At 40.1% G+C, this 22,348-nt stretch overlaps 2 protein-coding genes across 4 annotated transcripts; one reads left to right on the forward strand and one right to left on the reverse strand.

The window, feature by feature from the left end:
- Positions 1-175: 175 nt before the first annotated feature.
- LOC126402844 (uncharacterized) lies at positions 176-6,327 on the reverse strand. Of its 2 annotated transcripts, none has more exons than XM_050065160.1 (9): positions 6,151-6,327; positions 6,030-6,054; positions 5,524-5,641; positions 3,678-3,783; positions 3,402-3,528; positions 3,097-3,129; positions 2,761-2,868; positions 1,646-1,920; positions 176-1,555 (listed from the first exon to the last, which is right to left on the reverse strand). In XM_050065160.1, exons 1-9 carry the CDS (start codon positions 6,226-6,228, stop codon positions 1,124-1,126), a joined length of 1,302 nt encoding a protein of 433 aa, XP_049921117.1. In that variant the 5' UTR covers positions 6,229-6,327; the 3' UTR covers positions 176-1,123. The 2 variants fall into 2 exon arrangements, with proteins under 2 accessions (XP_049921117.1, XP_049921116.1); XM_050065159.1 differs by having other exon boundaries at positions 1,637-1,920.
- Positions 6,328-7,756: 1,429 nt separating this feature from the next.
- On the forward strand, positions 7,757-22,235 carry chdh (choline dehydrogenase). 2 transcript variants are annotated; one of them, XM_050063860.1, is made up of 10 exons: positions 7,757-7,875; positions 9,657-10,110; positions 10,636-10,866; positions 12,078-12,244; positions 12,372-12,523; positions 13,226-13,355; positions 13,682-13,816; positions 15,136-15,278; positions 18,025-18,127; positions 18,434-22,235. In XM_050063860.1, the coding sequence occupies exons 2-10, from the start codon at positions 9,686-9,688 to the stop codon at positions 18,850-18,852; spliced, it is 1,905 nt and encodes a 634-aa protein (XP_049919817.1). In that variant the 5' UTR covers positions 7,757-7,875; positions 9,657-9,685; the 3' UTR covers positions 18,853-22,235. The 2 variants fall into 2 exon arrangements, with proteins under 2 accessions (XP_049919817.1, XP_049919818.1); XM_050063861.1 differs by having other exon boundaries at positions 7,814-7,840.
- Positions 22,236-22,348: the final 113 nt, after the last annotated feature.

Consider the following 22,348-nt stretch of genomic DNA (forward strand, 5'->3'; position numbering starts at 1 on the left):
TCAGAATCAGAAATACTTTATACTTTACATTATACCCGTTAATCCATAGGTGTCATTTACACTGTATGCTGGGGATACACCACTTTTTGAAATGGCCAATTTTGTCCCCATCACTTCTTAAAAGCATAAATTGTTCTGAAAAATAGCTTGCACCAAGAAATGTTAACTAACAAATGAGAATGCTTTGAGAGAGGTTTATTTGCACCATATGGAAACATACAATGCAATGTCAATATAGAAGAAATAACTGTGCATTGCCCAGAAAAGTGCATACACAAGCCAATCAGTAACTTACCAAATTCTTGACAGTTTCTTCTTGTCCAAATTTCCACTCTCACTCTGTGAACATGACATCACATATGAGCTATTAAAACCCAGAGGTTTATAAATCTATTAAAATGAATAATGTATCATTGATGTGAATAGGTGCAACATGCACATTTAGAGAGGATACTACCCCAAACAATGGAGAAGAAGAGTAAATCATGCCAACATGTGTGTTGACGCAGCAGGGATAACATTAAATAAGAAAAGTGGATCTACAGGTGAAAAAATATTTGAAAGCAACAGAATGGCCAACGACCTTAATGCATTACATTCCATTATATTTATTACATTACATTATTGTAGATTTATTTTTATTTCAAATTGTCAGCTGATTTTTTTTTTCTTTACATAAAATAGACATTTCCGCCACAAATTGGTGAGAAAAAATTCACCAGAATGCAGGAAATGAAGTGTTTGACTCTTAAAATTTCCTGGGGGAAACCAGACCTTTAACCTCTTATCCGTCCCACCAAATGTTGAAACAAAACCTGATGCACATAAGTATCTCATTTCTTAAATCGATTCCACAAAACAGAAGAGAGAAGCTGTCTTTGTTGCCCATTTATCTAACGGAGCATGTTTAAGGTGGAAAACAAAAACAGCAAACTTGAAAAACCACAGAGGAAATACTGACAAAGACACGTAGGGCCAAGATGAGTATAGGTCTATGCCATCTCTAAAAAAATGAATAAAAAATGCAATTTACAAAGCACAATTAAAGACTCAGCTATTCACCAATCAACTATTTTGATGCATCCTCTTTATCCATCAATCTAAATATTTTCATTACAGATGTTTAAACAACAGCAACCACAGATCTCAATGGTTCCCCCTCTCTGAAAATGCTTGACTGACGTCCACCCAGCTTTTCTACAGCTTCTCTTATGTTCACTGTACACTTTTCACTGTAGTCAATTGCTGGTCTGAAGATCAGATTGGACATCTTCTTGCCATCCTGACTCTGGGTATGAAGACTCCTGCACAGCTTGTTCAAATCCTTCATCAAACAAAAAGTCTTGCAGGCCCTCAGCTGCGGCGCCAGGTTACAAGGCTTCTTGTCCTGCTGCTCACCCAGCTGCACCACCCAGAACCTAGCCAAGTCGCTGGCGCTCTTTGCATGGCTCGCCACCATATTAAGAATCAGGGGGTAAAGGTCATGAGCTGCAGCTGGGATGGAGGGTTCTGGGAAGGAGTGGTTAAGAGGAGAGTGGCTGGGCTGTGATGAAGGCTGAGAGAAGAGAACAGAGTGTTTTTTTAAATCACTCCTCATCATACAGCAAAAAATAAATAACTATTCCACACAACTTACAATTTCTACCTGTGGGCAAACGATGAGCACTCTGTGCGCAGCTTTAGCTTGTTCTGCCAGCCAGCGCATTGGCCCCAGCTCTGCGATCTTCCCCTGCTGCCACATGTCGACAGCCACACTGCAGCCACCGTGCCACTGCAGGAACTCAGCCAGCTCTACTACGGCCCGCTGGAAGGCTGAATTTTCAGCAGGGTACACCACAAGGACAGGGATGGGGATCACAGGAGATGTAGGCAACTTTTTGAAACCCAATAAGGTGGCAAAGCTGGCTCCACACCTTTTATCTGGAGAGTAACAAACATAGGGAAGGACATGGTGGTTGTCATCAAGGTATTTCTGAATTTGTTTCTGGTGAGCCAAAGCTTGTTTCATTTCAGCACTTCTTTAATCCACTTTTCAAATCTAGCAGGGGAAGCATGTTTCTTGTGCAAGATAACAAGACTTTTAGCCACAAGAGTGGTTAAAGGTGAGCTACTTTGCAACGCAATAGAAAGATGGTTCAATAGTAACTGAGAACATGTCAAAGCATGTGAACAAGATTGGTGAGTGAGCACCTGCATCTGCATTTTCTCACATTCATCATCTGCAATTTTGTTGCCTTAGGCAGAGATGTGACCAGGCTGTTGTTTTGCAGTCACAAGTAAGTCTCAAGTCTTTGCACTCAAGTCCCAGTAAAGTCCCTGGTCCTAAAATTGGAGTTTCAAGCTCCAAACAATCATAAAGCGCTCTTCACTGAATGTAATGCCATTTTAACAACAGAGTAATACTATATTACATTTTACAAATATCATAAATGTTTCATAAAATTTGTACTTGTTTTTTCTGGTGTTCAGTAACATAACATTAGTTCGTCATGGTTCTCTCCTGCAACTATACTGGAAATTAAGGGAAATGAATTGATCCGTGTTACACTTTTTAAAGAAGATGCACTTTAATCTTTGCTTGGGGGAAGGTATCAAATGTTTTCAAGTCAAAAGGCTCAAGTCCAAGTCAAGCTGCAAGTCTTACAGTGTTTGATTTTGTCAAGTCGAGTCTGACTCGCTTTCTTTCATGTGACTCAGGTCCACACCTCTGCCTATAGGTCCTCTGTCAACTAAATGTAATTTAAAAAGTCCTGTACTTACACACTATGTAGCAGGAACTCAGGATAATCAAGCCAACCAGTCCTCCGAAAATGGCCACCACTATGCCAGTGAAGTTGACGTCACCGTGGACAGGTACTTTACTTGATTCTGCACAAACACACACAAAACACACGTCTCATTTTCCTTCATGTAATTATATTTAAATTATATTGACCGTGTTTTAAGTAAACGTGGAATCTTACCTGCAGTGATCTCAGCTGCAGTGAAATATTTAAAAAAGTATCACTAAAGACAGAGTATCAACATCTTTGTTGTAGAGTAAGATACATTATACAGTATGTACATGTACATGCACAAGCAATTGAGATTGCTCACCTGTAGGAACTGTAGCAGGCTTTGATTTGACAGCTGAAGAAAACAGAGAAGAAGGTTAAAACTTTTAAATACTTTTGCTGCCTGTATGGAAACAACATAGCAGCCATAACTGAGATTACAAAACACATTTTTTTCTCCTACATAACATGCACCCTTCACATTTTGATAACGAGCCTTAAAAAATGAGATGTGAACTAAATGCTTTTGACTCGTACTGAGTTTACTACCTCACAGTGTGGATTACAAACAATAGTCACATTAAAACGTCATGAGAGTAAAAAGTAAGACTTGAAAAATGAGCTTACTTGCTGGACGAGGTACACTGATCATGGTAAACTTGTAAGAGAATCTCTCTGGCGGACCCAGAGGGAGATTGGCAGCTTGGATGACATAGGAGCCATAGCTTGCTTTTACCAAATAATAAAACCATTTCTAGAATCGAAAAAATTACAGTCATTGCATTGAATTTACTTTCAACCTGCCATACCCTTTGGTAGGTCTGTCATTTTAAACGCATGCTGTGCAGACAATCGCTAATTAAACAACACAGAAACAATTAGTCAAGATTCTATCCATGATACCTGCTCGGATCCTCGGAGGTATGGCTCGGCAAAAGCCGGGTGGTATTCACAATGGTACGGTGTTTCCCCCGAAATCACGATCCGAATGCCAGTCAGGTATTCATGACTACCTGCAAAGGGACAGAAAATGTCAGAGATCCTGCCTGACTAAAGACAGTATGTGTAAATATATTACATATACCATCTAACTGTTCTCTCATCCTTTCCTTCCCTTTACTCCTTCCTCCTTCTCCTGTTTACCCTCCCACACAGCAACATATCCCACAACCACACACACATACAAACATTTATACACACAAAAACACACCCCACCACTTTTAAGTTAAATCCACAGTCCCCGCCAACTCTAACACCACACCACTGTACCAACACTGTATCCTCATAACTCACCCACAACCCTACACAAACCTACTTGTTATTGTTGCTTAGTCTTAGCAATGTCAATAAGTGTTATTTCTCACAGTGAATGCTCTCTATTGTATGTGCCATTGTTATACCCATTTTGTGTCATATTAGTTGCATAAAGTTGCACTTACAGTTTACTTATGTATTTATCTACACTTACATATCACATTCAGAAGAATGAGACAGATGCAAGGTCACCATGGCATTGACCTTTGACCACCACAATCTAATCAGCTCATCAATGAGTCCAAATGAACGCCAATTTTGAGGAAATTCCCTGAAGGTGTTCTTGAGATACCGCCTTCACAAGATTGAGACATACAAGATCACAGTGACTTTGACCTTTGACCTGTGACTACCAAAATCAAATCAGTTCATCATTAAATCCAAGTGGACGTTTGTGCCAAATTTGAAGAAATTCTTTTGCAGCGATCTTGACATATCCCATTCACGACAATGGGACAGATGGACAGAGAACTGTAATTGTAATTTCATTTTCTTTGTGTATTCTTTGTGTTTTCAAATACTTCAAATGTCTACACCTCTTAACCTCCCACCTAGATACAAAATCCTGCAGGATACGCCAGGTGTGAAACACACCCTAGGGGGTTGGAGCCAATACTTGCGGCAGACGAAAGAGTGTGAAAACAATGGGTAGGGGCATCGCTCCCTGCCGCAGACAGAAGGGTGTGAAACACACCGAAAGAGTAGGTCCTCAGGTTTAAATGTTTAACCTTCCCCATGCTCTGGGTCTTTCTTCATTCTGACCGCTCGTCTGCTGATTGACCTTTTCTTTGCAAAGAAAATAAAAACCTTGTCAGCTGGCAGAAATCTCTATTTCATTATTCACCAGCAGCAGAGAATTTCCACAACAGAACCCACAAACATAATGCCTGTTTTTGCTGTCTCTCTATCATCAGGGGGTCTCCTGTCTCATTTCTGCTACATATACACATTTCTGATAATTCTAGGTTTTAGTGTTTTATGTATTTTGTGTTTCTATTAACAGAGGATGTTCATAATTCTAATTTTTATGATTTTCTACATAAAATGACCTCTCCTATGTCATACAAATTTCCCATTTTTTGACAATAATTTTGTATAAAAATGGTACTTCTGGGGTGCAGTGTTTTAAAAATCTATTAGGGGGTTCCTACATTTTGAGTGTGTGCAGTTTCACCTCAACCAGACCAAAGTCCTGTTTGTAATAAAAAAAAAAGTCAAGAGTTCCTGGCAAATCTCCTCTGTCATATGATAAACATTGGTGTAACAACTCTGGCTGTTTTAACAAATGATCAGTATAACCAGTAAGCTACTTTTTGTATTTAAAAGACATATTGAATGATCGGTTCAAGAGTCAGAGAAGTGTTTGGAAAGTCAACAACATCAGGTGGTTTTATAAGTTGAATGATGTGGAAATGAATATTAAATGTGCTGTCACCTACCATCAATGTTGACTGCCCAGCTTATGTTCAACATATCTTCTCCTCTTACTTTCACCAGCATCACGGTCAGGTTTGCCAGCTCAGAAGGAGAGGATTCACTAGTAGGAGGCAAATCTGTAAGAGACAACAGTGGTGTTCACACTTTATAATAATACAAATTGTATTATAATAATAATAGCCTAATAATAAAATTGGCAATGCAACTGTGTTTGTTATCAAGTCATGCCTTTATATTCATTAGTCTTTAGGCTATTTTGGTGGGTTATATTTAGGGGCAATGGAATTTCCACTGCTGTCATTCTGCCTGATGATTTCAATATCAATAAAAAAAAATACAGCTTAAAGTTCTGGAGAATAAAACTGAATCACACAGAACAAAAAAGATTAAAAGACTGGTCCCTGCATCTCTGTTTTTGACCAAACCCTATTGTAGGTTCAAAGCCAACATGATATTGACATCAAAGTCTCATCTCATCAAGAATATGAATGAAAAATAACTTACCATTAAATTCATGACACTGCACTTTCTGCAAAGAAATCCCAAGAATGAGCTACATCAGTTAAATCACTTTTAATTTTAACTTAAACAAGTAATGGCTCAGTCGCCAAAGTCTTTAACTTACAATTTCTTGTGATGTCACCTGGGCTGCGACAAAGGACATGAGAATCAGTGTGGCACCCCACATCATCATCATCGTCATCAGCAGCAGCAGCACCTGGTTGGACCGCAAAACAAATGTAGACAGAAAAATGAGCTTTTACAATCCCCAGTATCTGGATAACTACCGTCCTACGGTGGGTGCACTTGTTCACTGAACTCTCAGTTTTTCTGTGTTAATTTATACATACAACACCCCCAAGTAGCCCCGCCCACAAGCCAGTCTCCACCTCAAACTGTGTTTTTTTGCGATTCGTGTATATAGTAGGCATTACGGTAAGAGCGCGTAAGAATGGACTTCAAAATAAAAGCTACATTTCGGTGAATGTTACAAGCCTACATAAACAACGATACTTCTATTGATCGGCAACTTCTAAATTATTCAGTAAGTCAGTCAGTCTGTCAATGATAAATAGATAAATAAGTATGAATAATGAAATTAATGATGATAAAATAAAAATAACTGTAGTAAACTGTGTTTCAGTCAAAACACTGAATTCACAACTTCCATGTAACCATCTGAACTGAGAAGGAACATAGCTCATATGAGAGGATTTAGAGGGCTTTAATTTGAAAATCCACATCAGAATGTCCTGAAATGACACTCTGGGGTAGCCTGCTATCAGTCCCAAGTGAAATAAGTCTGTGGCAACAGGTAATTTCCTTTAAATTAGAATATGAATTTGGAGGGATAATGGCTCATATGTGAGCTTTTAAAGGGCTTTTATTTTTAAACTCTACATCAAAATGGCATGATACTGTCTGAGAGACACTCTAAAGTGGTCTGCTATCAATCTCAAGTAACATTCGTCTATGCAGCAGGGTGTTTCCTTTTCATACCATCTGAATTGAGAGGGAACATAGCACATATTAGAGTATTAAGAGGGCTATAATTTTGAAAATCCACATCGGAATGTCCTGGATTGACACTCTGGGGTAGTCTGCTATCAGTTCCAAGTGAAATAAGTCTGTGGCCTTTTCCTTTAAATTAGAATATGATTTTGGAGGGATAATGGCTCTTATGTGAGCTTTTAAAGGTCTTTTATTTTTAAACTCTACATTAAAATGGCGTGTTACCGTCTGAGAGACACTCTAAAGTGGTCTGCTATCAATCTCAAGTCACATTTGTCTGTGGTAATGGGTCATTTCCCCTTAGCTGACAGAAATTAGCTAGTGTATGACATTTGATAGGGCTTTAATTTTGAAATCTTTACATCAGAATATCCTAATATTGTCTGAGCTACACTCTGAGGCAGTGTTATTTTAAAGTCAGATTTGTCTTTGGAAATGTATTCTTTATCGTGAAGTTTGACTCATTTTTCACACAATTGTAATTCAATTTTTGACTGAAATACAGTTTACTTGTGGTAGTAATTATTTTTTAACTATAATTAAGTACATGTACTGTTCAATATTATTCATGTTGTTTTATTTACTTTTTGTTTATGAATATTATTCATGTTTTTTGTTTTCATCTTATTTATGTATTCATGTAAGCAACAGACTGACTGACTTGTTGAATGTAAAGTGCCTCACCTTCACCAGACCGTAATACATACTACATACACGAAACGCAAAATAACCTGGGGCTAGTTTGACCGTCTCACTTCAAGTGAAATCTGGCAGGACCCGGCTGTGGTTAACTGTAACCTAACGTGAGTTTTAGTGTAAAAAAAAAAAAAAAAAAAAGGTAAGTTCTGCCTTTTTCTGCGGTTTAATTCAGCTACTCACGTCTGTTAAACGACTCTGGCACCACTTCGGTTTGAACTAAACGGAACGTTAGTTTGTAAAGGTAACGTTAGTTAACTCCATACACTGCTGTAAACTGCACACGACGTAAACAGTAAATCTAAACAAACGTAACCGTAATGATACAAACTCCAGAAACAGCCGCGTTGCAACATCAGCTTAACTCCTTTAACAATATTAAATACACTTTAAACGTGTCTTAAAGCGTTGAATGTGTTTTAGTCGAGCAGAAATGTGTCTAACGATGCAGCCAAGTCCAGCAGCAGCCCTATAGACCCAGACCGTTGCTCTGATAAGCTAACGGTTGCGAAATTGGCCTTTCGTCATAAACTTTTAATTCAGTCCACCCTTAAAACATAAGTCAGTGAAACTTGGAGACAGTCTGTTGTTTCCCACTTGTAAATGTGTCGGTGTCTTTTAGAGGGTATTTAACGTTAACGACATATGAGGCTGTTTGCTGAGTTCAGCTTGCCGTTGAAACTGCTGGTAAGTTGCTGGTTTTATTGCCATGACAGTCCTGCCCTATTTACCACTGCATTGTCCTGAATGAGAGGACTACACTTAAGCCATAAAATAAAATATTAACAAGATCAGACAGCCTTACTGCAGCATTTAACCTTTTCCACATAATGGATATGATACACACGTTCTCTCAAACACACACACTTTCCTGTTGCTCCTCTGCACAAGATTATCAGATTTCCTTTTTAACCTGACTCAGTATGATACTGGGGCCGCATCAGGCTGCATATCACAGTGAGACTGCAGCAGAAACCAGACACACAAGAGACTATTTGCCCAGATTAAATTTAAGCATTTCATACTTGATCAGTCAAACATTAAAGGTGAAACATAAACCCCTCTCTAGAGCAGCAGTGAATGGGCCGTGACGTTTAACCAGGGCTCAGATCAGGTATTCCCAGTTGTTCATTTAACTGCAGGTAACTTTTAATTTTTAATTTCAGTTCAAGCACAAGCGGAGACTATGAGAAGGACAAGGTGTGGCTAAAGTACCAAAAGCTGATAAAATGTCAACCAAAAGCCCATCTGTAACCGACAATGCATATTCAGGACAGGACACAAATGAGCAATGTTGTTGCACCCAAGATAAGTCTCAGTCTCAAAACCACTTTTTGAAGGTCTCAACCACATTTTTACTTGGTCTTATCTCGGTCTCAGACAGATCAGACTTGGAGTTTTATTGCGTGACCAGTCAAGAGCACAGCTGTGGAGGTATCACGAAATTGCATGTTCAGAAAAAAGGAGTGTTGAGTAAAAATGGTGACGTTGATTTCAGCTCCTTAGTGTTTGTGTTTATTTTCTCACAGAAAACAAGGGAAAATTACCACACATAAAATTCACCTCTGTAATCTCCTTTGGATTATTTTATCAAGACATTTCTCAATATACTTACATACAGTATATGGCAATAATAGAGGTGAATGAAGAGAAATCTTTATTTGTTTTCTGTGAGAGTTTTTAGGGAATGTGGCTCTTTCATATTGTTTTGAGGAATGTCTGTGGTTTGTACGTTTCACAATTTGTCGTACGTTTGTCATGCAGTGTGGGACTCACCCTGCCTTGGTTTTGGTCTGTAATACTTCAAATGAGCAGTACTTTTCCTACATTACATTTAACACCATCAGATATACTAGTTTGAGTCTCAGTTTTGTCTTGCCCCCTCAGGTGCATCCTAATGTGTCCTGTTGTTGTGTTTTACAGTGAATAAAGAAAACCCTCCCTAGGCCAGGATGTTGATTTTGGCCACGTCAGGCCAATTTGGAGCCCGACGAGTTGTGACTGTGACTCGAGGGAGATTTTTGAGGGATGGCAGGCGCCCGTTTACCTGTTTGCCAGAATTACTCCCAAGGACCAGAAACACGGGCCAGTCCCATTCCTGCTCCTTCTCAAACCACTACAGATGCTTTAGTGCCACCGCTGCTCATTGGAATGCTTCATCATCACCTACAGCCAATCAGAAGACGCCGTCCTACAGTTATATCATTATTGGGGCAGGGTCAGCGGGCTGTGTCCTTGCCAACCGTCTCAGCGAGGATTCCCATGAGTCTGTGCTGCAGCTGGAGGCCGGGCCTAAGGACATGACGCTAGGCAACTTACGACTCTCATGGAAGATCCACATGCCGGCTGCGCTGACCTACAACCTCTGTGATGACAAGTACAGTAGCAAAATTATTTCACTTGAAATGTTTTGGTGGTGATGTGTGAAACTATTTAATTTGCCTTTACTACACATGTGACTTTTCCACTGGCATGTCACCTCTTGAAAACACTGTAAAATGCTGTCATACAGTTTACTCAACTAACAGTTATTGCAAACATAAAAAAGAAATCCGTCCTGTCATTGTAGAAGAAAAAGAATTATTACTTAGTTTCTAGAAATGCAAAAAAATATGATTTTATGTTATTTTAGTCCATTAAAAGTCCTGTGTGTAGGATTTAGTGACATCTAGCAGTGAGGTTGCAGAACTGAGACTTCTCCTGTGTGCTGAGCATGTAGGAAAACTAGACATGAAAATGTGAATGACCTAATCTAGAGTCTGTTTTTGTCTGGGCTACTGTAGAACAACATGGCGGACGCCATAGACAAGGATCCATTCCCTATAGAGACAACGGCTCATTCTAAGGCACAGCTATTTATTCCATTGTGACGTGCTGTATTTCTTTTCATTTTCCGCCTCAGGTATAACTGGTACTACCACACATTACCTCAGGCCCACATGGACAACCGGGTAATGTACTGGCCAAGGGGCCGTGTCTGGGGTGGGTCCTCTTCACTCAACGCCATGGTGTACATTCGTGGACATGCTGAGGACTACAACCGCTGGCAGAGAGAGGGGGCAGAGGGCTGGGACTACGATCACTGCCTGCCTTACTTCAGGAAAGCTCAGTGCCATGAGCTGGGAGAAAACAGGTACCTCACAAAAATAACTCCAGGACATCTTTTTTTTTTTTTTTTTTCAATCCGAGGCCCTTGATCAAATCATTTGAAGCTACTGCTTCAGTCCTGGCTTAACAGGCCTCAAAATGCATCCTGGTAGTAAATGTAATGTAATGTAAATGTGCAGTGGCAGAGTGACGATCTTACCACACAGAACCTAGCCACGCAAACATCAAAGGTTAAATAAAGTACGTCACCAGTCTAATTTTAGCACAAGAACCTGCGAAATGGGGAAGCACATGCAAATGATAGGGTAGATGTTCAGCTCAGATATTAACATGCTTGTTAATGATAAAGACTTGTGTGGTCTTAAAACAAATATACAGTATCATTCCAGGAAGTAGATATGACAGGCAGAACTAATGCACGTGTCCGTCTGTGTTACAATAAAAAACAGTGAAGTCAGATTTATAGTGTAATTTATCAGAGACTGGAATTCCTCGGGAAGCTTATCCTGCAGTTTTAGATTTCCATAATGCTTTCACTGAGTACCGCATCACCAAATCTTGTCTACTTGTTTGTGTTAAAGCTTAGCAACAAGACAAATACATTGATATGCCAAGTCTGATTGTTGTTGTCAGTATTCAGAAGTTGTTAAGGTGCAAAACACTTCATGTTTTTGTTTAAAAAAAACAGTAAATGTAAAGGTTTAACATTTGCATCATCCATCTAGCATTAGGTTACTTTAACCTTGGTGATGAAAAGACTTGTTTTGTTAAATTGGCTCACTTTGCACTGATGCAGTATCTACATGCAGGAACTGGAAGTTGACTGATATGGCAGTGAACACATTTTCACATTGTTCTGTTTTTATGTGTCAGAGGTTCATATTAAACAGTTCTGAGGATTGATTTTGATCTGATAGATTTTAGAAATATGTAGATGCAGCTTGAAGTGTCTCAGGACATTTATGTTACTTAACCTTTGTGGAGACCTTATCAGCTTTATGTATTCAGACCCTCTGACAAGATGACTTTTGGCATAAAGGTAAATGAAAGGAAATGCTCTGAGTTATCTCATATCTACAGGTATGTACTCAGCTGTCTAAGAATAGCCCTGCTGATAATAGCATGATTAATATAGTTTCATTATTGATCATTTCCATTGAAAGATTGTTGCAGTTTTAATGGACCTGCTCTCATCTCTGTGACACATTAAATATGTGTTTCTTGTGTGTGCTGTAGGTACCGGGGAGGCAGCGGACCTCTTCATGTGTCCAGAGGGAAGACCAACCATCCCCTTCACAAAGCTTTTATTGAGGCAGGGCAGCAGGCGGGATACCCCTTCACTGATGACATGAACGGACATCAACAGGAGGGCTTGGGCTGGATGGACATGACCATTTCTAAAGGTTAAAGGAAAAAGCAACTACTATAACAAAAAAAAACAGGACTACTTGTAACTGCAATGCAGTATTTACACGTTTACTGAACCAGCTGTTTAATATTGTTGATATCCCACTTCCCAAATCTGTCCAGGAAAGAGGTGGAGCACAGCCAGTGCCTACCTGAGACCTGTCCTGGGTCGACCCAACCTGAAGACAGAGGTGCGCTGCCTGACTACCAAGATCCTGTTTGATGGCAACCGCGCTGTGGGTGTGGAATACACACAGAAAGGACAAAAGAAACGGGTAAGATGGATGGACAGATTATGTTGTGAAAGGTGATATTAATGAAATACAAAAAGAAACACAAAATTTAGATGATCTTTTTCGATCAGACCTTTTAATTAACTTTTCACCCACTACTCATGTCTTATTGTTTGTGGATTTTTATAGCAATACTAGCTGCTCCGGCAATGTTGGTCTGTAAGTCCATTATTTTGGTTCACACTGAAATATCTCAACAACCATTGGATGGATGGGTCAAAATGTTGTACAGAGTATGAATTCTTGTGACTTTGGCAATCTCCTGACCTTTTCTGTTGGCACCATGACGTTGATATCTTTTGTTTTGTGACCTATCTTAACAATTTTTTAGTGGATTGCCATGAAATTTGGCACAAATGTCGATGTTGCCCAGAGGATGAATCACAATGACTCTGGTAATCTCCTGATTTTTAATCTATTGCAGCTAGCAGGTCAGAAATTTTACTAATCCAGTGAAAATCGACCCAGATGATATTCAAATGACTTTGACGACCCCCTGACTCATCCTCTTGCACCACCATAAGGGTGATTTTTCCATGTTATAATTGGCATTGTGAGCATGTTAGCATGCTGACATTAGCATCTATATCTTAGCACTGCTGTGCCTACTGGTGATCACATAGCTGCTAGCATGGGTGTAGACTCTCAATGATTCCCTCATCGGTTCTTTTGGTCTCTCTTCAGGCGTTTGCAGAAAAAGAGGTGATATTAAGTGGCGGAGCCATTAACTCCCCTCAGCTTCTCATGCTGTCTGGGGTAGGAAACGCTGATGACCTGAAGCAACTCGGCATCCCTGTAGTTCAGCACTTACCAGGTACATGTTGTGCATCAAGAGAGGTTTTTTTGAAACCATGTAGGCATTTAAAAAGCTAGTGTGTAGCAGTGAGGTTGCAGAACTTTTGCATCATCCACAGGGGAGAGCCACACACTGTTGATCTGCACACACTCCCTACACCACGGTGACACAGACATGGTTGAATATCAGCAAAGTATCCCTTTAAACACATCAAGCACAGACTGATTGATTCATTTCCTCCTGTTTCATTCTTTCAAACAGACCAGGCCTGGAGTGTATTGTATTATAATGACTGGTATTCATGCCTCTCTTTGTCGTCCTCTCTTGTCTCTGTTGTTTCTCAGGTGTTGGCAGTAACCTGCAGGATCATTTGGAGCTGTACGTCCAGCAGCAGTGCACTCAGCCCATCACCCTGTACAAGGCCCAGAAACCTTTCCACATGGTCAAGATAGGCCTGGAGTGGCTCACAATGTTCACCGGTAACCAAATAAAACTTTTCCATTGGCACCTCTGGCCATCCTGAGTCATACCATTTGCATTTCCATTATCAGTTTAAACATCCTGAGCTGCTCTTGAGTCACACCCTGGATGGACCCTATCAAGAGAGATATTAGAGATTAGAATATGCTCAACCACCTCCAAGCGGGTTGCGAAAATATTGGATGGGCTTCTTCATCATACAGGGATAGTTCAGTGTCAACTTAGCTTCCTCCTCTTCATCTAGATCCATTTCATCATTGTGTCTCTATTTTTCAAACAAAAAATGGTAGATGCCAAGCAGTATCCTATCAACAACCTGAAAACCAATGATGACAAGCAGCTGGCTACCAACAACCATTGCACAGTGCAGTGGTAAATGGTGTTTAAGAGGACTCTGCTTTTAAATATGATTGACTTAAGACAAGTGTGCCATCGGATACACCTTTAATCAGGCAGCTGCGTGGTATGAAAATGCAAATCCCTGCATGTCAGCACTGAGCTAATCTCTCAAGACAGATTCTGCACTTTACATTGTAGGAAGGAGAAAAAAAAATTATTATTTTTTTTTTTTTTAACCGATGGATTTCCAGATTGGCACTGAGCTGACATGTCAAGTCATACCCAGTCGATCCATACCAGTCAGCACACCTGTATGGCAAAGGGCTAAAAGGCACCCATATATGCATATGGCAACACACATGTTCTCCCAAATGTACAAAAATAGTGAATTTCTGTGGGTTTATATCACTGAACTTCAAGTAAAACTCCCTTAATCAATGCCTTTTATCACACGCATTGGTTTATATAAATTCAGTGTCTTAAAACATAGAGTTAATGGAGTTTGATGAATGAAAGAATAACCAGCCAGAATCAAGGAAAGCTTCAGGTTGGTCACTGCTAATGTTACCAGTCGAAAGTAAATTAAATCTACCGACTTGTTCGCAGGGTGTGCCGACCTGCAGCGCTGGTTCTTTTCAAAGTCTGCAGGCGGGTATGTCTTAATACACAGTTATTATACAGGGCAGAGAGCCAGCTGTTTACAGTGTTTGATGGGATCTTTTTTATAGAGCTTTCTTAATCAGGACTCACAAAGCATTTGGTAGATTTGGATGGTAACTGGCACAGATACACCAGCAGACAAGACAAGACAGAGATTGAAATATCACAACACACAGTTTGCCAATACAAGAGTGTGTGTGTGTGTGTGTGTGTGTGTGTGTGTGTGTAATCTGTGTATGAGTTACGTAAGACAGACACTGCCTGCCTGATGACACCGTGTCCCACCATCTTCTCTCTACTAATGACAACTGTCCCCCAGGTTACGGAGCAACAGCCCACTTGGAGAGTGGAGGGTTCATCCGCAGTCGGCCACATGTCACACATCCCGACATTCAGTTTCACTTCCTACCCTCGCAGGTCATTGACCACGGACGAGTTGCTTCCAAGATTGAGGCATATCAGGTGTGTTTTTTTTATGTGGATGGAAGGTGTGATGGAGGTTTGAGTATTGATACACAAGTTGTTTGGGTATCACATGGGTGTGTGCTTGTGTGTGCATGTGGTGTGTGTGTGTGTGCGGGCGTGCGTGCGTGCATGGCAGGTTTCAGGATATATGAGTATGGTTTAATCTTACTACACAGGGGGATGTGTGCCTGTGTGTGAGTTTGTTGTGGCTTTTTGCTATTTGTCAACACTGTGTCACAGAAAATTCCAAACCATAAAGTGATGTATACTGACATTCCACACCCTGAAAGTTGAAATTGAAAAAAACACCATTAGTCATGACCAGCTAAGATCTTTACAGAGGGCACAAGGAGGTGTTTAAAGAGTCACACTTGCAATTCCTTGGAAAACATATAATAAAACAGGAGCCTCCAAGAAATTTCCTGAGAGGCAGCGTCATTATTTAGAGTCTCATTTCCAGGGAAGTGTACATGCTAAATGAGAGTGAAATGGTTTGTACATCCTAACATGACGCTTCTTTGGAAGTGCTGCAAAATGCTTTGGGTCAGTTGTGTTCAAACAATGGGCGGGTTTGTTTCATGAGTTCAAGAGCACAGGAGCCATAAAATACAGCAACTTTGGAAATGGCATAATGGGTAAGGCAAGGCAAGGCAAGGCAAGTTTATTTGTAGAGCACAATTCGTACACAAAGTAATTCAAAGTGCTTTACAGAACAAGAAAATGCATTAAAATCACAATACAAAATAAAAACATAAATAATCATTATAAAATGAACTTTAAAAGAGAAGAGTGCAGATAAGATCCTTTCAGTCATATGCACAGTGAAATAGAGCTGTTTTGAGCCTAGATTTGAACATTGTCAGAGTAGAGGCCTGTCTCACATCTTCAGAAAGACTGTTCCAGATTTTAGCTGCATAAAACTGGAATCCTGATTCCCCATGTTTAGTCCTGACTCTGGGCACCAGCAGGAGGCCGGTCCCTGAGGTCCTCAGAGTCCGAGATGGTTCATATGGCACTAACATGTCAGAGATGTACTTTGGTGCTAGGCCGTGGAGAGACTTGTACACAAGCAGAGCTGCTTTAAAGTCTATTCTCTGAGCCACAGGAAGCCAGTGTAGAGACCTGAGCACAGGACTAATGTGCTCGTACTTCCTGGTTCTGGTCAGGACCCGAGCAGCAGCATTCTGGATGTACTGCAGCTGTCTTACGGCCCGTTTGGAGAGGCCAGTGAGCAGGCCGTTACAGTAGTCTAACCTACTAGAGACAAATGCATGGATAAGTCTCTCCAAGTCAGGTTTAGACACTATACCTTTGATTTTGGCAATGTTTTTTAGATGGTAAAAAGCTGCTGATGTTATTGATTTGATGTGGCTGTTAAAGTTCAAGTCTGAGTCCATTATTACCCCGAGATTTCTAACCTGATTTGTAGGTTTTAGAGAGAGAGACTGGAGGTGACTGCTGACACTTTCTCTTTGTTTCTGTGGACCAAATACAATGACTTCAGTCTTGTCTGAATTTAGCTGGAGAAAGTTGTTTTGCATCCACACACTGACCTGTTGGATGCAGTGACAGAGTGAATCCACTGGTCCATATTCACCTGCTGTCAGTGAGACATAGATCTGAGTGTCGTCTGCATGATTGTGGTAGGACACATTATTACTTTGTATTAACTGGCCTAAAGGCAGTAAACCAGTTGTTTCGAAAGTTTACCTGAAGGCAGGCACAGTCAGAAACAGTGACTGCTTTACTTGCGCCACTTTTTATTTGTCACTTAGCAGAAAAGAACAGTGTCTGAGTTCTGGAGTATTCTGTGATTACATTTTTTGAGGAAACTCTGATTTAGATTTGTGGCTGCTTCTGATGCAACGGAGGAGTTTTCAGCATGCAAATAAGGTTTAAAGGAACAGTTCACCCCAAAGTCAAAATTACATATTTTTCCTCTTGCCTGTAGTGCTGCTTGTCAGTCTAGATTGTTTTGTTGTGAGTTGCAGAGTGTTGGAGATATCGGCCATAGAGATGTCTGCCTTCTTGCAAATATAATGGAACTAGGTGGCACTCGGCTTGTGGTACTTTGAATACCAAAAAATACATCTGAAAAACTCAACAGCAATGTCTGTTTTCTTTCTACCGAACGACACCCATCAATCGTATCACTGCACAGAAGGAAGTGTGCATCTACTCATGGACGAGAGGCTTGTGTTTGTGATGTGAGATGTAAATATTAATGGTGTCCTCCTCAGCTGAGCTGTAACATTAGATAGCTCAGTGGTGCTAGCTGAGGTAGCAGTAGATGCACACTTCCTTCTGCGCAGTGATATGGTTAGCGAGTGTAGTTCTGTAGAAAGAAAATAGGTCCTACATGAAACTGCTCACAAAAAGGTCTGTGGATTAACCCGGTCATGATTTCAAGAAAAAGACATTGCTGTTAAAGTTTATAAATTTATTTTTGGCACATTGAGCACCACAAGCTGAGTGCCATCTAGTTCCATTATATTGGAGAGAAGGCAGACATCTCTACAGCTGATATATCCAACATTCGGCAACTCACACCAAAACAATCTAGATTGATAATTAGCACTACAGGTAAGAGGAAAAATCTGTATTTTTGATTTTGGGCTGAACTGTTCCTTTAAAGTATATGCTGCGTTAGGTATGGATGTCCTCATCGTCACTATGCGGAGAGGGAAGTCTAACAGAGTTACAATATATAACACAGAGATGACCATTTCTGTTTGTGTTGTAGGTTCATGTCGGACCAATGAGAAGCACCAGTATCGGCTGGATGAAGCTGAAGAGCGCCAACCCTTTGGATCACCCAATTCTCCAGCCAAACTATCTCTCCACTGGTAAGATTCAGTCACTGAACTGTCAAGTACCAAAATTATCAAAGGCTTTTATCATTTCTGTTTTCTGACAAGACATGCTTTCTATGAGACATGTTTATTTCTGGACATACTTTGCTTCATAATTTGCTTTGACCCTTCCGCTGAAGGCTGAGCTTTCATTTATAAGGATGGTAGTAATGTGAGAGGTTTGTACTCATATTCATTATCTGTTAGTGTCAAGTGTATCTCAGCAATGTGGAAAATAACTTTGAGTAGGAGCCTGGAGTTGGTTTAAACGATGATAATTTGATTTTAATCTCCTCTCAGATATTGATGTGTGGGAGTTCAGGGAGTGTGTCAGACTCTCCAGAGAGATATTTGCCCAGAAGGCCTTCGACCCGTTCCGTGGTCCCGAAGTTCAGCCCGGTCCTCAGGTCCAATCCGACGCCGACATCGACGCTTTTGTCCGGCGAAAAGCTGACAGTGCCTACCACCCGTCCTGCACCTGCAAGATGGGCTCGCCATCCGACCCGATGGCGGTCGTTGACTCGAACACGCGTGTTCTGGGTCTGGAGCGCCTGCGCGTGGTCGACGCCTCCATCATGCCCAGCGTTGTCAGCGGCAACCTGAATGCTCCCACCATCATGATTGCAGAGAAGGCTGCTGACATCATCAGAGGTCGCCCTCCTCTCGTCGACGCCGGGGTTCCCGTGTACCAACCGCCGACACTTGATAAGCAGAGATGAACTGAGAGAACGAGTAAAGGGTAAACAGTTCACCACACAATCCGTCATTAGACAACAACAGCAGTGAAGAGGTTCTGATGAATGAATAATGTGTGTTGTCTCTTCAACGCACCTGATTTGCACACAAAAGCTAATATCAGTGTTAGATGTTTAGGTTTACTGTAAATATGAAGGGCTGATCTATGCTATCGTAATCCAAGGCCAAATACAGGGTTTACACGTAAAACGTAGGATTAGGAAAGTCTCTGTCACTTCATTATTTTTTCAGTGATGGGTTTTGGTCTAATTTTCCATTCCAAATTACACGTCTTTACTAATCTTCACCACAAAATGACCAGTTGTAAATCAGCTAGTCATGCCGTGCTACCTTGAATTCATGAAGAAAATGTTTTTCTCGCATGCCTCCACAGAAAACGGCGAACATATTGATTTGAGGATTGATCGGGGACTAAGTTTAAAATGTATTCGTATACTGAATATACTACACAAGTTGTGAGAGAGTTTATAAGTGGCAGTCTAAACAATGTTTTCTTCATGAATTCAAGGTAAGACCACATGACTGATCGATATACAGGTTTATTTTGTGGGTGCAGTATTCCTGTAGAGCTAATGTGATGAACACTTCCCCTGCATCATTGCTCTAATTTCAAAAATGATAGTCAGCTGTGTGCTGGCGCTCCACTATGGTCCAACATAGTTGCCGAGAAAAATGCTGAGCAATTACAGAGGCACTGTGAACATAATGGAAAATTGCTCCTTGGAACATTTGAACAATATTGGCTCGGCCTCACCTTGTTGACCAATACATCAACTCTGACATGTTGGCATATGTGTCTTAGAAAGTACACGTCTTCATAAGCCTTATAAAAATGAAAGCAAAGCCTTAAACCCTTCTTCCCATTAAACTAACAGTGCTTAGATCACATTTCATACCCACTCTGAGATGAACCATGGCAAGGTTTCAGGTTAGATTCCACAGCTCATTAACCATTAAAAATGGGTCTTTAGTTTCACAATGGGAAGTTTTTTTATGCCTGTCACAACACAACACTTAAGAGTGAATCTTAATGAAGCCATTCATGTCAGTCACAGTGGAGTGGAGTTCATCAAGAGACATGCATTCGATGAGAAGGAATCTTTGCATCAGTGCAGGAAACACACCTACTTTGAAACATTATGAAAGACTTACAGTAAGTATTTACAGGTTTTTGGCAATACGGGAATACCACAACCCAGACATTTTCAAGAAGGTGGGGAGGGAGACGGCACGGTCTAACCACTGTTTGGAATCTTCAAACAAATCCTGTTGTTATGCAAAAAAGCAAACTGGCACAAGCAGCTCAGTCTGTTTCACTTTTCCATGTTTTGGTGTGATTAACGATACGCTAGGGCACATTAATCTCAGTATACACAGCTGCACATAAACAGGAATAATAGTAGAACATTCATTTCATTAGTCATGTAAAGAGCTTAGTTGGAATATTGTCCTTTTCGCAATAAGGGAAAAACCGGAATATTGTGCGCATGTAAACATAGTCATGATGAAGATGAAGATGAAGCTAATATGGAAGTGAGCGCAGCATCAACAGCAACCTGCCTACGTTATCACAGCTCACAGCTTTTAGTTTCCCTCTGGTTCAGGCCAGTCTGGTAGCTGTTTCATCTCAGGAGCAATACATGCAAATTACAGCTCAGCGTATCTGGCTAGTGCAGATCTTATGTTTAAATACTCTGAAGTTCTAGAAACTACAAAAAAAAAAAAAAAAAAAAAAGTTAATTTTACTCGTGTTGAATTTATCATGGATGTTTACAAAGAAGCCATTGAGGATGAGTGTGTATAACCAATCAGATAACACCATCTGTGCCTGTGTGATCATTCAGTCCTGATATCAGTGAGTTACTGTGTGTGTGTGTACCGTAATAACTGATAAGGTGTGTTCGTTCAGTCCAGCCAAGACTCATAGCACGTTTATGTTGAGTATATTTTAGAATTCACTGATCATCTCAATTTAAATTCACTTTATTATCAGCTGTTATGCTGCTAGGTGCTAGAATGAAACATGATTGTGTCTTACGTAGCTTTGCACTACTCTATGAAGTATCTTCATGACAGTGAAAATTATTGTTTACATTATACGCAGCGTTGTACAGTACTGCTCCAATGTTTAAATCATTAGTGTCTTAATGAAGGAGTAACTCGTGGATCATAAAGGGAAAATGTTTATGAAAAATCTTGCGTGTTTTATGTTTGCATGTTTTGATGTTTTCTTGTACTGATTGTAAACAAACACTAGAAGCCGTCCTGACCTTGTCCTCGTGACTTTATTCAGTGGTCCTTACAAAAATCCTCAGCAGGTTCATTGTCAAGAATTCAAATGTACAAAATGGGGTTTTTGTTTCCCAGCGGTACAAAATCTATAAGGTACTAGTACTTCTGCTACAAAGTGGATAGAGCTATTTTTTTTTAAATTTCCATACAACAAATGGGTAGAAAGCAGAAATCTTTATCACTCACTTTTTACAAACACTGTACAGATTGTACACATTGTCGGTTTTATAGACATCTGTAAAGCAGTGGAACAGTACAAAAAATAAAGCTGTCAGTTGCACAACAAAGTTTTGAGTTGGTTTCTCTTCATTTGATGAAAGTCTAAATTTGGATGCATTTGGAAATTCGTACTGTGAATAAGCAGGTGATTTTTTTCTGATGTTGTCGGCTGTCACTGAGTTTCTGACATTTTGTGAGCCAAAAGGTTTGGTTTTAATGACTTGGACCACACAATGTTGTGCACTGTTGGCCATCAATTCTAATTTATTAAATCCAATCAGTGATGACATTGAATGACTTATTCATTTTTAATTAAAAAATGGGTTTGATCTAGTAATTAGTATCAGTTTCTCCCATCAGGGACACCATCACAGGTTTGATCCCCACAACAACCAGTGTCTATTTGTCTGTGCGAGACGCTGCAGCCCTGCGTTCTCATCACCTGTGGCAAATATACAGATTTCTGCGTACAGCATGTGTGTAATATGGCTTCTCTTAATTACTCTAAAATATGTATTTCAAAGTCAGTACAATCCAAAACAGTAAAATAGAAGCTCTGTCTGTATTCACACAAAATTAAGAGATTTTAAAGAGGTAATTGTGTCACTCTGGATTCTTTTCTGATGTCACATTTTGCTGCTACACATTTACAGTCAAACAGTTTTTGGAGGTGTTAACCAATCAGAACTCAGAATTTTAATTCCCATCAGTCACCGCAGACTGGTATTTACATTATTACGACTTTAAATATCTTTCTTTCTCCATTTTGTGCAAATGCAGCCTTTTGCCAAGGTTTTCCTGACTCGTGAACCTACACACCCCGAAAGTTACAGAAGTAAGAATTCAAATTTGTCAAAAGTTCGTAGTTAAACAAGATTTACATGCGGTTAGAAAATGCATAAGTCATATTTATCAGTTGTAATGGCCACTAAAACTTGTACATATATA

This window comes from Epinephelus moara, chromosome 16 (assembly GCF_006386435.1).
Source record: "Epinephelus moara isolate mb chromosome 16, YSFRI_EMoa_1.0, whole genome shotgun sequence".
In the NCBI taxonomy this organism is placed as follows: Eukaryota; Metazoa; Chordata; class Actinopteri; order Perciformes; family Serranidae; genus Epinephelus; species Epinephelus moara.